This window comes from Xenia sp. Carnegie-2017, unplaced genomic scaffold (assembly GCF_021976095.1).
Source record: "Xenia sp. Carnegie-2017 unplaced genomic scaffold, XeniaSp_v1 HiC_scaffold_24, whole genome shotgun sequence".
In the NCBI taxonomy this organism is placed as follows: Eukaryota; Metazoa; Cnidaria; class Anthozoa; order Malacalcyonacea; family Xeniidae; genus Xenia; species Xenia sp. Carnegie-2017.
Window position 1 is genome coordinate 9,428,784 of NW_025813487.1, and position 20,457 is coordinate 9,449,240.

At 35.2% G+C, this 20,457-nt stretch overlaps 3 protein-coding genes across 8 annotated transcripts; all 3 read right to left on the reverse strand.

The window, feature by feature from the left end:
- Positions 1-146: 146 nt before the first annotated feature.
- LOC124451322 (neurogenic locus notch homolog protein 1-like) lies at positions 147-8,024 on the reverse strand. Of its 5 annotated transcripts, XM_047001934.1 has the most exons (9): positions 7,751-8,024; positions 6,106-6,917; positions 5,492-5,737; positions 4,920-5,165; positions 4,143-4,388; positions 1,832-1,954; positions 1,631-1,753; positions 1,425-1,547; positions 1,182-1,287 (listed from the first exon to the last, which is right to left on the reverse strand). In XM_047001934.1, exons 2-9 carry the CDS (start codon positions 6,293-6,295, stop codon positions 1,250-1,252), a joined length of 1,335 nt encoding a protein of 444 aa, XP_046857890.1. In that variant the 5' UTR covers positions 6,296-6,917; positions 7,751-8,024; the 3' UTR covers positions 1,182-1,249. The 5 variants fall into 5 exon arrangements, with proteins under 5 accessions (XP_046857894.1, XP_046857893.1, XP_046857890.1 ...); XM_047001938.1 differs by lacking the exons at positions 4,920-5,165; positions 6,106-6,917; positions 7,751-8,024 and adding an exon at positions 147-316 and having other exon boundaries at positions 1,176-1,287; positions 5,492-5,642; XM_047001937.1 differs by lacking the exons at positions 5,492-5,737; positions 6,106-6,917; positions 7,751-8,024 and adding an exon at positions 147-316 and having other exon boundaries at positions 1,176-1,287.
- A 5,273-nt stretch (positions 8,025-13,297) lies between these two features.
- On the reverse strand, positions 13,298-16,073 carry LOC124450310. Its single transcript, XM_047000945.1, has 4 exons — positions 16,035-16,073; positions 15,830-15,884; positions 15,651-15,744; positions 13,298-14,406 (listed from the first exon to the last, which is right to left on the reverse strand). Exons 3-4 carry the CDS (start codon positions 15,688-15,690, stop codon positions 13,712-13,714), a joined length of 735 nt encoding a protein of 244 aa, XP_046856901.1. The 5' UTR covers positions 15,691-15,744; positions 15,830-15,884; positions 16,035-16,073; the 3' UTR covers positions 13,298-13,711.
- A 457-nt stretch (positions 16,074-16,530) lies between these two features.
- LOC124450311 lies at positions 16,531-20,145 on the reverse strand. Of its 2 annotated transcripts, XM_047000947.1 has the most exons (4): positions 19,953-20,145; positions 19,747-19,801; positions 19,568-19,661; positions 16,531-18,319 (listed from the first exon to the last, which is right to left on the reverse strand). In XM_047000947.1, the coding sequence occupies exons 3-4, from the start codon at positions 19,605-19,607 to the stop codon at positions 17,631-17,633; spliced, it is 729 nt and encodes a 242-aa protein (XP_046856903.1). In that variant the 5' UTR covers positions 19,608-19,661; positions 19,747-19,801; positions 19,953-20,145; the 3' UTR covers positions 16,531-17,630. The 2 variants fall into 2 exon arrangements, with proteins under 2 accessions (XP_046856903.1, XP_046856902.1); XM_047000946.1 differs by lacking the exon at positions 19,953-20,145 and having other exon boundaries at positions 19,747-19,920.
- Between the last annotated feature and the right edge of the window lie 312 nt (positions 20,146-20,457).

The window sequence follows — 20,457 nt, forward strand, 5'->3', positions numbered from 1 at the left end:
AATTACAAATACAATATTATAGCGTAAAACAGTAAGGTCTTTAGTTGAAGAAATATGAGTTGTAGCTTTGTATCGCAGCTTTACAATCATTCCTCGATTTGTTTTATTTGTTTAATTTGTTTAATTATTTGTTTTCTCATCTTTTCTTATCTTTCGAAACATAGAGACTTAATAAGGATTTATGTAAATTTCAATACTTAATTACCCTTTTCGCAATGAGCACCAATGAAGTCAGGAAGACAAATACATTTGTATGAATTGCCATCAACAAGACATGAGCCACCATTTTTGCATGAAGAATGATCACAAACACCGACTATAATAAAAAATTTATCTTAGAAGAGAAAGGCACTTTCATTGATACATTTCAACAAACATAACAATTAAGTTAGAACCCACGACTTTTTTTCGAAAATTTTCATTGATACTACTAGTGACAAAGAAAGTCAAAAAATTTTGAATTCGGACCATATAATTTCGATGATCAGTTTCCATATAAACATTGAAGTACTGGGAACGTAAAGAAAAGATCGCAGAAGATAAGTATGCTATTAAAGTTTATATAAACCTTATGTGGTTTTTACACTATCCAATGTAAGTGGTGTCAAAAGCCATATTCCAAATTTGTGATGTAATCGGACAAATATTTTGCGCTGTACAGTCCGTAAAAGTCCGTCATTTACTATTTTAAAAAGTAAATACTTTGTTTTAAATAAAGCCTACACGATTGTGTTCCTTACAGACCCTATTGGGAAAAAAATGTAAAGAGAATCTGGACTTTTAAACCGCAATTGCGGAGAAAGATTTGATCTCAATTCATTTTTTTTAAATTTGTAGTTTTCATGAACTGCTCTTTCAAACTATACTAAGATTCTATAAGTTTTATATGCGCTTTAGGCATTACTAAGAAAATTTCAAGGCGCTTTTACATCTTTGCAATCTCAAGCCAAGTACAAAACTTGACAACATCTTACATTCGCCTATATCTTATAATGTCATTACAACGTAAAATTTTGTACTTTGCTTGATATTGCGAAGATATAAAGCGCCTTAAAAAACTTCTTAGTGATACTTAATAGCAAATTTATCTTCTCTTTTCCTCGACTGTCATTTTATAAACATGTCAGAATATTTTCGTTACACATTATCAAACAAAAACTCTTACATGAACGAACCTTCACATGTTTTGCCTTTAAAACCATCAGCACAATCACAGGAGAATGTACCTCCCATGTTTGTACAAAGACCATTATTTTTTGCAAGGACTCGACTCGCACGGTTTAATCTCTGTAAAATGTTTATCGTATAAGGGAAAATAACACTCACTCCTAATATTTAATGTATAAACTACACACGCTTAGAATGACAATTTGAAGTACTGCCGACTACAAATAAATTTTAAAACTGTCTTCAAAAACACTGACCTTCACAAACCGTTCCGTTTCCTGTAAATCCTGCATCACAATTACAAGAAAACAATCCATGGCTGTTGATGCAAGTTGAATTTTGATGACAGTTATCCATTGAAAGAGAACATTCGTCGATATCTGATGATAATAAAAGTATTGCATTAGATTCATTTAAATATTAGGAATGGATGATTTTCAAAAGCATAATTTTTATAACGAACCTTCACAAACTGTTCCATTTCCAGAATAACCAACATTGCAACTACACGAAAACGATCCATTAGTGTTGACACAGGTAGAGTTTTGATGACAATTGTCGATTGATAAAGAGCATTCATCAATATCTGAAAATAACAGACATGTGCACAATAAATTGTATAATAAAATACAACGCTGCAGAAAGCTGACTTTAAAGCTCTTACCTTTACAAATAATTCCATTTCCCGAATAACCACTGTTACATTTACATGAAAATGATCCATTGTTATTGGTACAGATCGCTTTCGTGTGACAGTTATCGGTAGAAAGTGCACATTCGTCGATATCTGTGAAAAAATAAGAATATATAAAACTTAATATCATTTATCATTTATCGAGTATTGAATTTATGCGCAACAAAACGGTGAAATAGAAATCATGTGCCTAAAATTTCCCAGCATATGATTGGACATACGATTTTCTTCACCAGTGAAAAACGTTGTATCTGCATTCTGATTGGATATACGATTTTTTTATTAGTGGAAAAATGCTAATCAACTTTTGTTTAAATACGCCCATTTCTCTATAATTCGTCACCAGTAGCGAAGCCAGCTTCCATATTTACTCACGCTATGTAAATTCTGAAAGATTACCATTATTGATTTCTTCAGAAATGTATTGCTCTCACGGTCAGTGAACACAAAGATATTTGCATAGCGGGAGTAAAAAGTCGTCCTGGCTACGCTACTGTTCGTCAAATACTCCAAATAGTTTTACAAAATGCTATTGGAATTGTAAAATATCTAAGGTTTTCAAATGCTTTCCGTGTATACTTTTCCTTTTGATCATCGATGGAAGAAGTGAATTCATTTGCTACCAAATGCACCATTTTGTTCACCATCATTAAAAATAATCTACTTTGAGGTATTACTCGTCTGTGATTGGCTGATTGCAGTGCAGTTCATTAGTAATCGCGTGATTAAAATGTGTTATTGCTCTGTAGAAATGTGTACCTGCACTCAGTTCTTCGGTTCACGATATATTGTCGTAGTCTTTAAGCCTGGTTCACATATGACTGAGACATGACTGAGGACTTATTAAGGGCAAGCCTGAGATGCATTCTGATCTTGTGGCTGAGGCAGAACTGAGGCATGCCTGTGATGCTTTTTAATGACATAATTCAAATCGCCGATAGACCACAAAAACTTAGCGGCATTTTGAATTTGACAAAATAATGCTTCGTAATTTGAAAATAGCGTTACTATTAGCAAATTATGCGGCCCTTTTAACAGTCATTCCAAAATACATCAAAGACCCGAGAGCCGGTTTGAAAAAAAGAGAATAATTTGGATTTTACTCTGGACACGATTTATCATAAATAGCCCGATAGTTTCGTATTGTATCGATAAGTTTTATTTTATCGTAAAGTGATCTGAATTGTTCCACTGAGTCTTTTTTTGGTCCATGTCCTGTGTTGAAAATTCATCCGCCATCTTTTTACCCAAATGCGTGATGGGAAATATTTCCGCCAATCGATCGAAGAAGCGTTCACATATAACATAAATAACCAAAATATGTTCCGTACACGGCTGCTTAGCCACCGACATGCCAGGAAACTTAAACTCAACTCAACTCTTACGGTATTTCGGCGGCATACCCTAAGCAACTCCTACGACTGCCTTAAACACCATTAGTGTGTCAGCGATGAGTGTTTACATTTGCTTTAAGAGAAACGCAGGCATCGTCACAGGTATGCCTCAGTCAAGTCTCAGTCATATGTGAACCAGGCTTGACAAATATATCAACATTTTGAAAAATTTAGACCTTTTCTTATTGGAGGTATTTTAGCCTTAAATGATCAAAAGAACTTGCTAGCCAACAACCTCCTCAAAAAAGTATTGTGAATTTTAAATGAGCCCCATAATTCATTTTGAACTGCATTAGAATAGCCACTGTACACGTATAAAATATAACTGCATAATTAATTTACAGATTTAAAAGCTTTGAAAACGTCTTGAAGCTTTATTCTACTTCATTTTTATCAAAAAATTGTTTTAGTTTGCTCTTTTCCCCTTGTTGTTTTTACCCTTTTGCGAAGTAGAATTTAAGAGAAAACTCATTTTGAACGGTATCAAAATTGATTTTTATACTAGGCTTGTTTGAAAATGTACTAGAGCTCAAATATTACTTGTTTGCATACCTGTGCGTAATGCTTGCAGAGTTAATTACATAGAAATACATGCAATGTTTGCTCTTTAATGCAAAAAAGCAAACACTTTTTCTAGACTTTTCAATAAAACATGACTGCAAAAAAGAGAAAATTAATTGGCTTTAGTAGAAAATAGTGTTCCTCCAGATAGACTGTCAATTAACCGCTTGGAGTTTAATTCCCTCAATTGATGATCATACAGGAAAGCAGATATTTGTTCATCAACAGTGTCACATATGTACATATGGCAATACTTAATAAAATAGTTGGTATTGAGCACAGAACCATTTTGAGAAAGGCAAGGTACAAAAATATCAAACGCCTACCTTTGTTGCAACATGTTCCTGTCCAACCACTTTTACAGATACATCTACCATAAGTAGGTCTTCCTCCATTGTGACATTTATTTCTGTTGCATGCTCTTGTTCTGCGTAAAATGTATGGACAACTTCCGCCATTAGATTCTGACCTAATCTTTCTTCTTGTTTGCGTCTGTACACCTGCATTTCCACATTGATGACTACAAGAACTCCAACTGGTCCAACTGCTGACCACACAATTTATGGGAGATTCTTAAAAAAATTATTTGTCGCATTTAATTTCAATGCTCAAATAAATTTCACCCAATACTTGAATATACGTGATAATGTTTAGTTTTACTTTTTGTGGAAAAGGCTAACGTGATACCGATTCCAAAATCACTATCGGCCAACAATATTTTAACAACGATTCGGACTTTAGACCAATTGCCCTCAAACGCATTGTATAAGCCAAATTTTGAAGTCCTTCCCACATAAAAGGTTGTTGCAGTACGTCAGCAGTCTAATTGACCATAGCCAATATTTTGGGATTAAACGATCTAACTACATAATGCCCCACGGAGTACGGATGCATTTTTTAATCTTGTTATAAGGTGGAGAAGTACATGTACATAGCCGTTGTAAAGAGACTGCGAGAGCTTTAATTTATAATAAGGGTTATATAACAAGTAGTAAATATTTGAAACTGTAATCGTGCCATTACATTGAACAGAATGTTCCCGGTTGGCTTTCCCCTCCCCCTACCCACGCCACTGTTTGAAGAAATTTATTCACAACACATACTTTTGCTGCAACATGTTCCTGTCCAACCACTATAACAGATACATCTACCATAGGTTGGTCTTCCTCTATTGCGACATTTATTTCTGTTGCATGCTCTTGTTCTGCGTAAACTATATGGACAACTTCCGCCATTAGATTCTGTCCTAATCTTTCTTCTTGTTCGTGTCTGTACACCAGCATTTCCACATTGGTGACTACAAGAACTCCAACTTGACCATCGACTGACTACACAATTTCTAGGACGCCCTTGAAAACATTATTGTAGTTGAATGGACAAATAAACTGTATCGAATACTCAGATAAAGGTGCAGGTGTTGCAACTTTACTGAAACACGGCACATTGTTTATTTCTGTCTTAAGCAGAAAAGTAAAACAAATTTTCTTAAAAATTTAATCGCGAGCTTGAAATTATAATCAGGGTTATACGACAAAACAGCAAGTGTTTATAACTGCAAAATGGTTTTATATTGAACTGAATACAACTATAGATGGCTGTCTCCCGCCTTAACAGTAATTCAGCTAATCTTCTGAGGTAAGGCGCAAGGCCAAGGAAAAAATATTACAACACGTACTTTTGTCGCAACATTTTCCTTTCCAACCACTATAACAGATACATCTACCATATGATGCCCATCCTCTATTGCGACATTTATTTCTGTTGCATGCTCTTGTTCTGCGTAAACTGTATGGACAACGTCCGCCATTCGATTCTGACCTAATCTTTCTTCTTGTTTGTGTCTGTACACCTGCATTTCCACATTGATGATTACAAGAACTCCAACTGGACCAATGACTGACTACACAATTTCTTGCACGCCCTTAAAAAAAATTTATTTGTTGTAGCTCAATGTCCAAGTAAAATTTGCCCAATACTTAAATATACGAGCAGGTGTTACAATTTTACTGAAGCACAATACTTTTTTTTATTTCTGTCTTTAGTATACAAGTACATCATATTTTCTTAAAAATTTAATCGCAGTTATGAGGACACCACTAGAGCTTGAAATTATAATCACGAATATACGACAACGTGGCAAATGTTTGAAACTGAAATCAGGGTTATTATTTTGAAATGAATATTTATATTGGTGGCTATTACCCAACCATAGTTTGAAGCCAGTATAGTTAATCCCAATATATCAATGCACGGCGAAAGGCAAAGTTGAAATAACATCATAACACTTACGTTTGTTGCAACATTTTCCTGTCCAACCACTATAACAGATACATCTACCATGCCATGACCATCCTCTATTTCGACATTTATTTCTGTTGCATGCTCTTGTTTGGCGTAAACTGTAACCAGAACAGCGTCCGAACCACCAGCCTGAACTAATCTTCCTTCTTGTTCGCGTCTGTACGCCTGAATTCCACATTGATGATTACAGGAGCTCCAGCTGGACCAATGACTTAGTGTACAACGTCTCCTGTACCGTGGTCGTCTCCAACGTCGTCTTCTCCACCAACCCGCTGCATCATGCACTAACAAGACGAAAAGAAACACCAAGAAAAGCCTCATGTTGTACCGAGTAAACAGTGTAAATCTGCTGCTAATTTTCTTATATTCTCCTGTATTTCTAGTATTCAAACTTTATAACTAGTTAGCTAGAAAAGTTCTCTATTTTTCAGATTGATTGATTGGACATCGATTTAATCTTCCATTTTCATTTACACCTGTCGTTTTCTTCGACTTACACTGAGCATCAGTGACGGGAGACGCCTGCAATCAAGCTTTCTATATAAATTTTGTTTGACGTACATGTAGGTAATTTGCTACAAAAAATTTTTTGTTGTAAAGAGTCTTTGTTTTGAAGATTATATTTTTACTTTGCTGAAGGAAGTCGACGTGTGATACAGACTAAATGAAAGAGTTTTTTTGTTCCTTGCCAAAGAAAAGATAACAAAATTAGACATCTTTTCCAAATGCCCATGTTCATTCTGATCACTTTTACATTTTGATACGTATAGGACTCGAAGTTATTGCAAGTTTTGGTCCCGCTGTGTAAGTTTCAGAACATTAAAATCATTTAGAAATCTGTTGTTTTTACAGAGAACTGTCGCTCAATTATATCAAAATAATTACGTTATGCGCATTATAAGTTTGAAAAAGAAAACGCTGTAATTTGCAAGTACGTAGTCACCTACGTAATTTGTTATTCAGTGTAAATTAAGTAAGACCTGTTCAAATCAAGGTGACACGTTGGCGATTCTTATTACTCGATGAAATTACACGATCAAATATTGTTGAAACTATAACACTATTGAATCATAATTGATTGCAGAAACTGCCGATAGTCCCAACTTACAACTCAATTAATTTATCTTTCGAGATAAAATACTTGCTTTTCAATGTAAAGAAAATATTTATAGAAACATCAACATAGAAACTCCAAGGATATTCTTAACTGTGTGAAAGCATGTTATGCGTACAAATAATTTCTTTTGAACGCTAATTCTTGGGTAATTTTTTACGTTCATTCGAAGAAAGATGCAGTGTTTATCTACCTCCAATGACTATTCTAAGCAATCATATGTCACTCGGATAATTAACGTGATGACTAGACGCATTCAAGGCCAGTGATTGAGGTCTTAAGATGCATGAATAAGAGGAGTACCAGGCGAAAAATAGTGGGTCTTGCTAGATAAAATGATGATAAAGAGTACAGAAGCTTTCTGTAACCTTTTTAATTGCAACACAAGAAAGATTTCTCTGCTTTAGATGTTCATATAACATGCTTGTAAACAAAGGTTTATTACTTGAAAGCAGCGGTTGAAATAATCAAAATTCAAATTTATTGCCTAAATTAAAATTTTTTGCATGTGACTCAAACCGTATCTTCGATAAATTCTGAAGTTATTCCATTGTCGCTATATGACTTCAATGTTTAGACGTATGTCGCTCGCTGCTCGGCAAGAAAACGACAACAACATCGAATCATTCGTGGTATTAGCTGCTTTCGCTAAAGCTATGTCTCACATTGCTTAAATCCATCGCAGACAAACATCAATACGACAATACCAATACACTGTTTCACGATTTTTTCTGACCTTCTATGATTCAAATCGCACAACTAAACTCTTATTAAACGTCGATAACAATGTTATCAAATACAAACACATTATTTACACTCAGATGATGATGTATATATATACCTTCTTAATATATATATATATATATATATATATATATATACATACGTATATATATACCTTCTATCCTTCTTCCAAGGATATTCTTAACTATGTGAAAGCATGCTATGCGTACAAATACTTTCTTTGAATGCTAATTCTTGGGTAATTTTTTACATTCATTCGAAGAATGATGCAGTGTTTATCTACCAACAATGACTATTCTAAGCAATCATATGTCTCTCAGATAATTAACGTGATGACTAGACGCATTCAAGATCAGTGATTGAGGTCTTAAGATGCATGAAATAAGAGGCGTACCAGGCGAAAAATTGTGGGTCTTGCTAGATAAAATGATGATAAAGAGTACAGAAGCTTTCTGCAACCTTTTTAATTGCAACACAAGAAAGATTTCTCTGCTTTAGATATTCACATAGCATGCTTGTAAACAAAGGTTTATTACTTAAAAGCAGCGGTTGAAATAATCAAAATTCAAATTTGTTACATAAATTAAAATTGTGACTCAAACCGTATCTTCGATAAATTCTGAAGTTATTCTATGGTCGCTTCATGACTTCAATGTTTAGAAGTTTGTCGCTTGCTGCTCGGCAAGAAGACGACAACAACATCGAATCATTCGTGGTATTAGCTGCTTTCGCAAAAGCTATGTCTCACTGACTCTCACATTGCTTAAATCCATCGTAGACAAACATCAATACGACAATACCAATACACTGTTTCACATTTTTGTCTGATTCAAATCGCACGACTAAACGCTTATAAAACGTCGATAATTTGCTATTAAAATTTGGCTTCGTTGAAAAGAATTGGACTTTGTAAAACAGTTGAAACATATATGTGTTTACAATAGAAGATGTTGAAAACAATCAGTGGTGAAGCCAGCCGGAATTTTACTTCTACGTTAAATATTTTTCAACAAAATTATCATTCATTTCTTTACAAAATTAATTACATACTTCGTTTTGCCAGTGAATGAGCACAAAATATTTAAGTTGCAAGAGTAAAAACACGGGCTGAATTTACAACTGAACACATCAATGTATTTTTATTCTCTATTCTCTATTAGTACACTCTATAGATTTATAACTTATATGGCGTCTTGTACTTCATCGAGGCGATAGATAAACCCCGATGACGTATATATATGCCTTTAAAATAGTCATAGCCTGTGGCATCGCCAGCTTGATAGGCGAGGGGGATTTATTCACAAATGGATGTTTTTTTTAAGTTCGTTTGAAATCAATTGTTTATAAGGGATTAAAACATACAAATATTAATGTTGTCCCCTTAACTTATGGAGCTGGCGGCGCCATAAGTCAAGGCCTGTTTAGGTGATACATATCTATGACTACGAATGGCTCAAATCGATCCTTCATGATTTGAGAATGACGTTAACGTGAAAGGATGTGCTAACAAATCGTGAGTCGTGGGCCGTGGGTTTAATATCGTGGTTCGGATTTGGAGGTCAAGTGTCGTGTGCCTGAAGAAAACTGTTTAGACAAATTTAGATATTATAAAAGCTTACCGAAAGTTAACTAATACAGATTTTTCCTACCCGTTCTATATAAATGCGTAATATGTTCAGGAGTAGAAAGCACATTACATACCATTCAACATCAAATATTTATTCATCAAGTCTGTTCTATTAAATATTGTGCTGCAGGAAGAACATTGAATTACTGCTCGAAGAAAAAGATGTCTATCTTGAAATCGTTAAAAGGACAAGACATAGAGCACATAGAGCAAGCTGCACGCTCTTCCTACGACATTTTTTTTTTTAGGTTTTTAGTTTTTTACAATATGTAGATTTATTCATATCAAGTCAGCACACGACATTTATTCCTCCACCCACCACTATTGGCACACACATGAAGTAAAAATCCAAAGAGAACGAAGTCCGCATGTAATCTCTGCGTGAGTCGGAAGTATTTAAAAAATTCTATTCACAGCAGTAACACTACGTCTCTGTCGAAATGACAATAATGTTAAGTTCGATAAATAAAATCTCGATGAATATATTATTTACTTAAATCCTAGAAGATCTCACAAAAAACTACGCATCTTTGAAATTAGCCGACATTTAGATTTTGTATGATTCATCAATAATTGATGGTAAAAAATTGTTTAAAGTGGCTTGTAAGTGAAATATTATCGCTTTCAAGGCGTCATTGATTTAGGTGATTTCCCTATCCATTGAGCAAACGTTCTAGAAGATTTTAGTGTATTGCAGCATCGTTCTGCAACAGCAGTTTGAAACTGGTTCAAACCAGTAGCAGATTGAGGAAAGGTTGAAAAACATTTTATTTAGTAAACAAAATATTCACATATAAAGAAAAGGTTATCTCCTTTCTTTTCCACACTTTTTCGTAGAACGAACATAAAAATAGCCAACAGCATTGTTGTTTTAGTGTTTGATTTAAAAATTAAACGAGACTCACCTCTAAGTCGAAGTTTGGTTGTAATTCTTTCTTGTCATCAGTCAGGAACGAAGGAGTAACATGAGAAGCACGCGCCGCTTTTCGATAGCGATATTTCAAAAACCTCACTGGCGCTCACATGGAGCAAAGGAGAACGGGCAGCGTAATTTCTCCTGGGTGGGCATACTCTTTCGTTCCTGACTGATGACAAGAAAGAACTACAATCAAACTTCGATTTAAAGGTAAGTCTCGTTTAATTTTCAAATTCTTTCCAATCATCAGTCTACGTCACTACGGATTAACATGAGATTTCAAAGCTGTGAGCACCAGTGATTGATAAAACAAAAATTATCCATGCCGTACTGTCTTGTCGTAACACTAGTCGTAACGGTAATGATGAATATATTTCCGGAAAACCTTAGTAAAGAACAACGACAAGGTTATTATTTATTTACATATTGACTTAATAATGCCTGGCCAAAGTTTACATCGATTGGTTTGTTATAATGTCGGGAGCAAACGTCGTGGCATTAGACCACCACCCCCCGCACTTAGTACATCTTTTAGGGGTATACCTGACATTAAACCCGAAGAGGTAGATGCATCACGACTGCTATCAGCTGAAAATGTTCTAGTGTCAATTTCAGCATTAGTTAGAGCAGTCTTGAAGCAATGACTAATCGTGGCATTAGTGACGGCATTATGTGGTTTATGAGAGCGTACAAGCAACTGATGATGATGGCGTAGATCTTTGGTTTTGTTAATGTACTCTCTAATGTGTGCAACTGGACATAATTTTTCATCTTCCAGTATGATAGGATTTCTACAGGTATCATATTTTTACCTGGTCTGGTTGTTTTTAGGTTGTCACGAATATGGAAAACAATTCTATCTGGCATATCTTGAAAATGAGGAATGTCTAATTTTGCTAGGGTTTGCACCTCTGTGCTGATATTAAAGCGAGTCAAGTTGTTAGTTTTTTAGTCAGATCTTCGAGACCCAAGACGTGAGGGTAATCGGTGGATTGAAAATATCTGAGCACCATGCCCACATCCCAAACATGTGTGTAACGTGGTAATAACGGTTTCAATTCAAAGATTCCTATAAGACACCGTACTACCAAAGGTGCTCCCCAAACGTGCGGTCATTATTGGATGATAGTGCTGAGCGCGCTGTATTTATTGCACTATAACCAAGGTTTTTGCGGTGTAGTTCAGTGACAAAAGCCAAAGCCTCCAGCAATCCGTTTTCCACCTGGAAAGATAGCAGTTATATTGTTTGCTTGTGCTGTTTCTCCAAGGCGCTAACATTACATTAGTCGTGTCCTGATATAGTCCAATCCTTGTTAATTTTTCCCTGATACTAAGCAATCCAGAAAGCCTAGCGATTTGTGTAACGGATGAATTACATGTGGTGCCTCTGGTAGGCCGAAGAGGAACCGTTCCGGTTTCAAGTGGGTCTCGAATGCACATCTTCATTGATTCCGAGTACCACGACTGTGTCGGCCAGTTTGAACGTATGCATCCTACCGTTGCTGTCTGTTCTTGAATCTTTGGTAAAAAAGGTTCTATTACACTAAACGGAGGGAAAGCACAAAACTTCATATTGGATATATCAACTGAGAATACGACAACTGCCTTGGCCCCTGGATCAGGTCGGTAAGATATATAAGTAAGGAACTGTGTGTTCGTCGTGAAGCAAACACGTCCGTGTCGGGAAAAAATTTAGCTTTAATAATGCCTCATTAAGGCGTTCCCACTTAAGCATTCACTCAGTATTATACATTGTCTATTTCTGGATTAAAAAATCTGAGTCAGTATTTTCAATCCCTGGCATGTGAGCTGCGCTAACCCATATCTTACGATCCATTAACCATTCCCAAACTCTCTAACCTATATTATTGCATTGCGGAGAATGACTCGAACCCATGTGATTTATTAAAGCTACAGCTGTGACGTTATCTAGTCGTGCTCTAATGTGCGTGTTGTTCAGCGACTTGCAATATGTTTGCAATCACAGGTATAAAGCTAAAAGCTCTAGATAATTTATATGGTTATTTTTCTCGTGTAAGTTCCAAGTTCTCCCAGTCTGTTTATTATAAAACACTGCCCCCCCCCCCAGCCACAAAGAGAGGCATCAGTTGTTTGAATATATAATAGTTTGCCGTAAGTAATTACATTGTATGCCTTATCGATATTTCCTATCCACCACATTATCTCATGGCAAGATGCATCATTCAAACACAATGCATTGTCGAAACTCCCTTTCAACGCGCGAATAGCATGTACCTAAAATCTTCGAGTGCACGATAAAAAAAAATGGCCCGTGCATCACGCCAGGGAAAGATGCTATCAGTTTTCCTATTAATTGTGCAAAATCTCGAATTGTCACGCGATCCGAATTTAAGATGGTTTCACAGTTGCTCTTAATAGTAGCTAGTTTCTCTGCAGTTAGGCATTAGTCGTGTCTATCAAGTTTACAACAAATCCTAACAGTGTAATAATTTGATTTGGGTTAAGAACAGATTTTCAGGGTGAATAAAGCCTAAAGCATCAAACTTTTCAAAGTAGCAATTATACAAACTACGCACTCGTTATATGTTTTACCCTGGAGAAAGAGGTCGTCAATGTAAGTAGCAGTCGTGTGTTCATGGTTTTTGAAGCCTGCATATTTATACTTAATACCTATGACTGCGAATACCTTGAGGCACAGTTCATTCCTGTCAATAGACGACCTGTGTCGACTTGGAAAGAAAATAAGTTAAATGGATATCTCCCCACCCCCTACAATAACATCGACAAACTGTACTGGTTTTCTGTTTATAGTCTGAGATTATATTTAATGTTAGAACAGTTAATTACACAACTATACAGAAACTTATGCTTATTTACATAACTAAGCAGACAACATACTTATATTTCTCAATTAATGCTTTAATGCAATCTATTAGGTGTTGACCTAAGTCTACATACTTAAGTAGGTAAGCATTTACCATAGATTACAGTTACTAAAGGGCAAAGGCTATACATGCCATGACAAGTATCAATAGTAAAAGTTCTAAAATCGTTGACATCAAATCGAGCTCTTCGTATCTTTCACTGAAACAAAAGTAGAACCAATTTTCAGGGTCATTACCATTAAGCATCATATCTTCTTCTCTGTTGTCAACGAAAAGGCTGACGACTAGCTGCAATGATTGAAAATCCTTTCGATCAAAGATTGAACTTATCTCTTCATTCGGAAACATGTCTTCTCTTTGTTAACGAGAAGGCTATCGTCCAGCTGCATAGCTTCAGAATCTGGTTCTCCTTGATGGTACGGTTCGATCTCACATGTCTGGTTGCGATAACTCCCGTCACCAGTTTGTTCAAGCGAGCTGAAAACATTGCGTTGATTAGGTTCACCAACAAATACACCGATATTTTGTGTCGTTTTAGCGACATTTATTTCTTGATACACTGGATCCACTTCAAAGGAACAATTTTTTGTACCGAGTACATTTCGATCAAAGTTTGAACATATATCTTCATCCGGAAACATGTCTTCTTCTCTGTTGTTAACGAGAAGGCTATCGTCGAGCTGCATAGCTTCAGAATCTGGTTCTCCTTGATGGTACGGTTTGATCTCACTTGTCTGGTTGCGATAACTCCCGTCACCAGTTTGTTCAAACGAACTGAAAACATTGCGTTGACTACGTTCACCAACAAATACACTGATATTTTGTGTCGTTTTAGCGACATTTATTTCTTGATCCACTGGATTCACTTCAAAGGAACAATTTTCTGTACCGAATACATTTCGATCAAAGATTGAACTTATCTCTTTATCCGGAAACATGTCTTCTTCTCTGTTGTTAACCAGAATGACAACCTTCTCGAGGGGAACCTCCTCTTGATGAGTGTAATCGCTCATGACTAACTCTATAAAGAATCAGATGTCAAATAATTTCATGAATTTGCAACAAGACACTCAACATTTTAAAAAATTTATAGCCTACTGCTCTCCATGATATTTTTTTAAATTGATTACAGAGTCACAAGACTCGTTCTTAAGATATTATCATTTTCAGATCTTAACATGAAAGAGATTTTATTAGACCTCATAAATGACCTCAAAAACATGAATGACGTCATGACATACATGTTTTGTTAAATATTATGTGTTCACATTGCTCGTGAAGATAATTCGTGCACGAAGTTTCAACTTATGGAAACTGTCCTTTCTATTATTCTGGATGACAAACAGTAACTAAAAAAGATTCATCATTGACAATTCATAAAAATCAAACTCTTGAATCGCGTGTATTTTACATCATGTCGTATGATTTCTGCATGACCGAAATTAGAAAATATTTGTCATCGATTGATTCCCACAGTATAACAAAATCGAAAGATCGCAGTGATCTTCCCACCAAAATTTTCAAAACTAAAGACAATTTGGGTATCAAAAGTCAACATGTATTTTCGCTGATGTTTTGCTCATAAAGTAAGCGTCGAAATATAAGCAACTGACAAAGACAATGGCGAAGACTTCTGTTGCAAAGAATTAGTCTTAGTCAGAGTGTTAGTATTACTGATATCAGCAAAACAACGCGCTACAAGCTAACACATAGAACATGAAGGTATAAGAATGTCGTAAACTACATATATACCATAATATCAATAATACGTTTGATTTTATAGCTCAAATGCTCATGGTCAAATACTGAGGAGCTTGGTGATGTAAATCTAACTGTTTCAATTGCGGCCTTACGCTGCACTTCTCAGTATAAAAACTGACTTTAAAGATGAATATCTTCCCATTTAATAGAAAATGGTGATTTAAATATTTAAAGTTGGTCAAATTAGTTTGTCGTATTGTAGAAAATCAATGTCAATTGCTGTCGATTTAAGGTAGCAACAAACAAAATATTTTAGCCCAAAATCATCAGCGAAATAGATGAGTTTCCATGTAAAAGAATTTTACGAATTATAATATGTTAACCTCCATATTTGTTTGTGACGGCATTAAACCATTAGGAATACATCATAGCGAATGTTTGCGGAAATAACATTTAAAATTTATAGTTTGCGACAAATAGGCATTTGAATTTATTAGTTCGATTCGATATGTTTTAAGTCACTGAAATCCAAGCAGTCTTCTACAGTTATTAAACAAGATTTACCTTTTGTTGAAAATATTAAGCACGATCTTCTCGACCACATTCTGTAACAATATATTGACGCCTATCCACGGAAATAATGTGCGCAACTTATGATCTATATGTGACAAAGAGAAATTCGACGTTGAGAGTTAAATTTCATGTTCATTCAGATAGCTAATACTTATTAAAACGAGATTTACCTTGTTTTCGAATTCCTGTGTTTCACGTGAAAAATGTCATATGATCTCTGCGTGACTAGAAATAATAAAGATTAAATTTCATATCCGTAGAATCGTAGTGTTTCTACCAATAATTGAATTAAATTTGTTAAATTCGACAGACAAATGTCTTATTTTATCACATGTAACATTACAAGGAAAGATGTCAATACAAAGTAAGACTTACCACGGTACAAGCAATTTTCTCATTCAACGGTGATTCCCCAGTTAATACTTGGGAATTCCCATTCACCTTTTTTAGTAATATGAAGGAACACTGCTAAGAGAACATTGTCTGAGAATTTCAGACTGCTTAACTCGATGACGTCAACCAACGAATAATGTTACTGAATAATGAGTGAAACTGATTATACCACTTTACGTGATACCCAATCTTTACAAGACATTTGGTAAGTTATTATAAGTCTAGCACTTTGTTTGACTATCTGGGATGCAATTATAATTTGCAAAATAAACTTTTGGAGGAACTTTCTTTGTACCTGGTGTTTATATTGATTAGTTGGAAGAATGTTCATGGTTTTGAAGCCTGCACATGTATACTTAATACCTCTGACTGCGAATACCTTGAGGCACAGTTCATTCCTGTCAATAGAAGACTTGTGTCGATATGGAAAGAAAATAAGTTAAATGGATATCTCCCCTAAAATAACATAGACAATCTGTACTGGTTTTCTGTTTATAATCTGAGATTATACTTAATGTTAGAACAGTTAATTACACAACTATACAGAAATTTATGCTTATTCACATAACTAAGCAGACCACATACTTATGTTTCTCAATTAATGCTTTAATGCAATCAATTAGGTGTTGACCTAAGTCAACATACTTTAGTAGGTAAGCATTTACCATAGATTTACGTGTTCATGACGTTCTAATTTACACTATTCTGTAATAATGCAACAGTAATGCTTATGGTAACATTTTATAAAGACGACAGTTAATAAAGGGCAAAGGCTATACATGCCATGTCAAGTATCAATAGTCAAAGTTCTGAAATCGTTGACATCAAATCGAGCTCTTCGTATCTTTCACTGAAAGAAAAGTAGAACCAATTTTCAGGGTAATTATCATTATGCATTGTATCTTCTTCTGTGTTGTCAACGAGATGGCTGACGACGAGCTGCAATGATTGAAAATCCATTCGATCAAAGATTGAACTTATCTCTTCATCCGAAAACATGTCTTCTTCTCTGTTGTTAACGAGAAGGCTATCGTCGAGCTGCATAGCTTCAGAATGTGGTTCTCCTTGATGGTACGGTTCGATCTCACTTGTCTGGTTGCGATAACTCCCGTCACCAGTTTGTTCAAGAGAACTGAAAACATTGCGTTGATTAGGTTCCCCAACAAATACACTGATATTTTGTGTCATTTTAGCGACATTTATTTCTTGATCCACTGGATTCACTTCAAAGGAACAAATTTCTGTACCGAATACATTTCGATCAAAGATTGAACTTATCTCTTCATCCGGAAACAGGTCTTCTTCTCTCTTTCTAACGAGAAGGCTATCGCCGAGCTGCATAGCTTCATAATCTGGTTCTCCTTGATGGTACGGTTTGATCTCACTTGTCTGGTTGCGATAACTCCCGTCACCAGTTTGTTCAAGCGAACTGAAAACATTGCGTTGACTACGTTCACCAACAAATACACTGATATTTTGTGTCATTTTAGCGACATTTATTTCTTGATCCACTGGATTCCTTCAAAGGAACAAATTTCTGTACCGAATACATTTCGATCAAAGATTAAACTTATCTCTTCATCCGGAAACAGGTCTTCTTCTCTTTCTAACGAGAAGGCTATCGCCGAGCTGCATAGCTTCATAATCTGGTTCTCCTTGATGGTACGGTTTGATCTCACTTGTCTGGTTGCGATAACTCCGGTCACCAGTTTGTTCAAGCGAACTGAAAACATTGCGTTGACTACGTTCACCAACAAATACACTGATATTTTGTGTCGTTTTAGCGACATTTATTTCTTGATCCACTGGATTCCCTTCAAAGGAACAAATTTCTGTACCGAATACATTTCGATCAATGATTAAACTTATCTCTTCATCCGGAAACAGGTCTTCTTCTCTCTTTCTAACGAGAAGGCTATCGCCGAGCTGCATAGCTTCATAATCTGTTTCTCCTTGATGGTACGGTTCGATCTCACTTGTCTGGTTGCGATAACTCCCGTCACCAGTTTGTTCAAGCGAACAGAAAACATTGCGTTGACTACGTTCACCAACAAATACACTGTTGTTTTGTGTCGTTTTAGCGACATTTATTTCTTGATCCACTGGATTCACTTCAAAGGAACAATTTTCTGTACCGAATACATTTCGATCAAAGATTGAACTTATCTCTTTATCCGGAAACATGTCTTCTTCTCTGTTGTTAACCAGAATGACAACCTTCTCGAGGGGAACCTCCTCTTGATGAGTGTAATCGCTCATGACTAACTCTATAAAGAATCAGATGTCAAATAATTTCATGAATTTGCAACAAGACACTCAAAATTTTAAAAAATTTATAGCCTACTGCTCTCCATGATATTTTTTTAAATTGATTACAGAGTCACAAGACTCGTTCTTAAGATATTATCATTTTCAGATGTTAACATGAAAGAGATTTTATTAGACCTCATAAATGACCTCATAAAAACATGAATGACGTCATGACATACATGTTTTGTTAAATATTATGTGTTCACATTGCTCGTGAAGATAATTCGTGCACGAAGTTTCAACTTATGGAAACTGTCCTTTCTATTATTCTGGATGACAAACAGTAACTAAAAAAGATTCATCATTGACAATTCATAAAAATCAAACTCTTGAATCGCGTGTATTTTTACATCATGTCGTATGATTTCTGCATGACCGAAATTAGAAAATATTTGTCATCGATTGATTCCCACAGTATAACAAAAATCGAAAGATCGCAGTGATCTTCCCACCAAAATTTTCAAAACTAAAGACAATTTGGGTATCAAAAGTCAACATGTATTTTCGCTGATGTTTTGCTCATAAAGTAAGCGTCGAAATATAAGCAACTGACAAAGACAATGGCGAAGACTTCTGTTGCAAAGAATTAGTCTTAGTCAGAGTGTTAGTATTACTGATATCAGCAAAACAACGCGCTACAAGCTAACACATAGAACATGAAGGTATAAGAATGTCGTAAACTACATATATACCATAATATCAATAATACGTTTGATTTTATAGCTCAAATGCTCATGGTCAAATACTGAGGAGCTTGGTGATGTAAATCTAACTGTTTCAATTGCGGCCTTACGCTGCACTTCTCAGTATAAAAACTGACTTTAAAGATGAATATCTTCCCATTTAATAGAAAATGGTGATTTATATATTTAAAGTTGGTCAAATTAGTTTGTCGTATTGTAGAAAATCAATGTCAATTGCTGTCGATTTAAGGTAGCAACAAACAAAATATTTTAGCCCAAAATCATCAGCGAAATAGATGAGTTTCCATGTAAAAGAATTTTACGAATTATAATATGTTAACCTCCATATTTGTTTGTGACGGCATTAAACCATTAGGAATACATCATAGCGAATGTTTGCGGAAATAACATTTAAAATTTATAGTTTGCGACAAATAGGCATTTGAATTTATTAGTTCGATTCGATATGTTTTAAGTCACTGAAATCCAAGCAGTCTTCTACAGTTATTAAACAAGATTTACCTTTTGTTGAAAATATTAAGCACGATCTTCTCGACCACATTCTGTAACAATATATTGACGCCTATCCACGGAAATAATGTGCGCAACTTATGATCTATATGTGACAAAGAGAAATTCGACGTTGAGAGTTAAATTTCATGTTCATTCAGATAGCTAATACTTATTAAAACGAGATTTACCTTGTTTTCGAATTCCTGTGTTTCACGTGAAAAATGTCATATGATCTCTGCGTGACTAGAAATAATAAAAGATTAAATTTCATATCCGTAGAATCGTAGTGTTTCTACCAATAATTGAATTAAATTTGTTAAATTCGACAGACAAATGTCTTATTTTATCACATGTAACATTACAAGGAAAGATGTCAATACAAAGTAAGACTTACCACGGTACAAGCAATTTTCTCATTCAACGGTGATTCCCCAGTTAATACTTGGGAATTCCCATTCACCTTTTTTAGTAATATGAAGGAACACTGCTAAGAGAACATTGTCTGAGAATTTCAGACTGCTTAACTCGATGACGTCAACCAACGAATAATGTTACTGAATAATGAGTGAAACTGATTATACCACTTTACGTGATACCCAATCTTTACAAGACATTTGGTAAGTTATTATAAGTCTAGCACTTTGTTTGACTATCTGGGATGCAATTATAATTTGCAAAAATAAACTTTTGGAGGAACTTTCTTTGTACCTGGTGTTTATATTGATTAGTTGGAAGAATGTTCATGGTTTTTGAAGCCTGCACATGTATACTTAATACCTCTGACTGCGAATACCTTGAGGCACAGTTCATTCCTGTCAATAGAAGACTTGTGTCGATATGGAAAGAAAATAAGTTAAATGGATATCTCCCCTAAAATAACATAGACAATCTGTACTGGT

Bases quoted from the DNA above. Each gene is read 5' to 3' on its own strand.
- LOC124450311 (XM_047000947.1), bottom strand. From the start codon at position 19,607: ATGTGGTCGAGAAGATCGTGCTTAATATTTTCAACAAAAG. The intron at 18,320-19,567 runs GTAAATCTTGTT...GATTCTTTATAG, and splicing joins CTTAATATTTTCAACAAAAG to AGTTAGTCATGAGCGATTAC.
- LOC124451322 (XM_047001934.1), bottom strand. From the start codon at position 6,295: ATGTGGAATTCAGGCGTACAGACGCGAACAAGAAGGAAGATTAGTTCA. The intron at 5,166-5,491 runs GTACGTGTTGTA...AATGTTTTCAAG, and splicing joins AGGAAAATGTTGCGACAAAA to GGCGTCCTAGAAATTGTGTA. The intron at 4,389-4,919 runs GTATGTGTTGTG...AATTTTTTTAAG, and splicing joins AGGAACATGTTGCAGCAAAA to AATCTCCCATAAATTGTGTG.
- LOC124450310 (XM_047000945.1), bottom strand. From the start codon at position 15,690: ATGTGGTCGAGAAGATCGTGCTTAATATTTTCAACAAAAG. The intron at 14,407-15,650 runs GTAAATCTTGTT...GATTCTTTATAG, and splicing joins CTTAATATTTTCAACAAAAG to AGTTAGTCATGAGCGATTAC.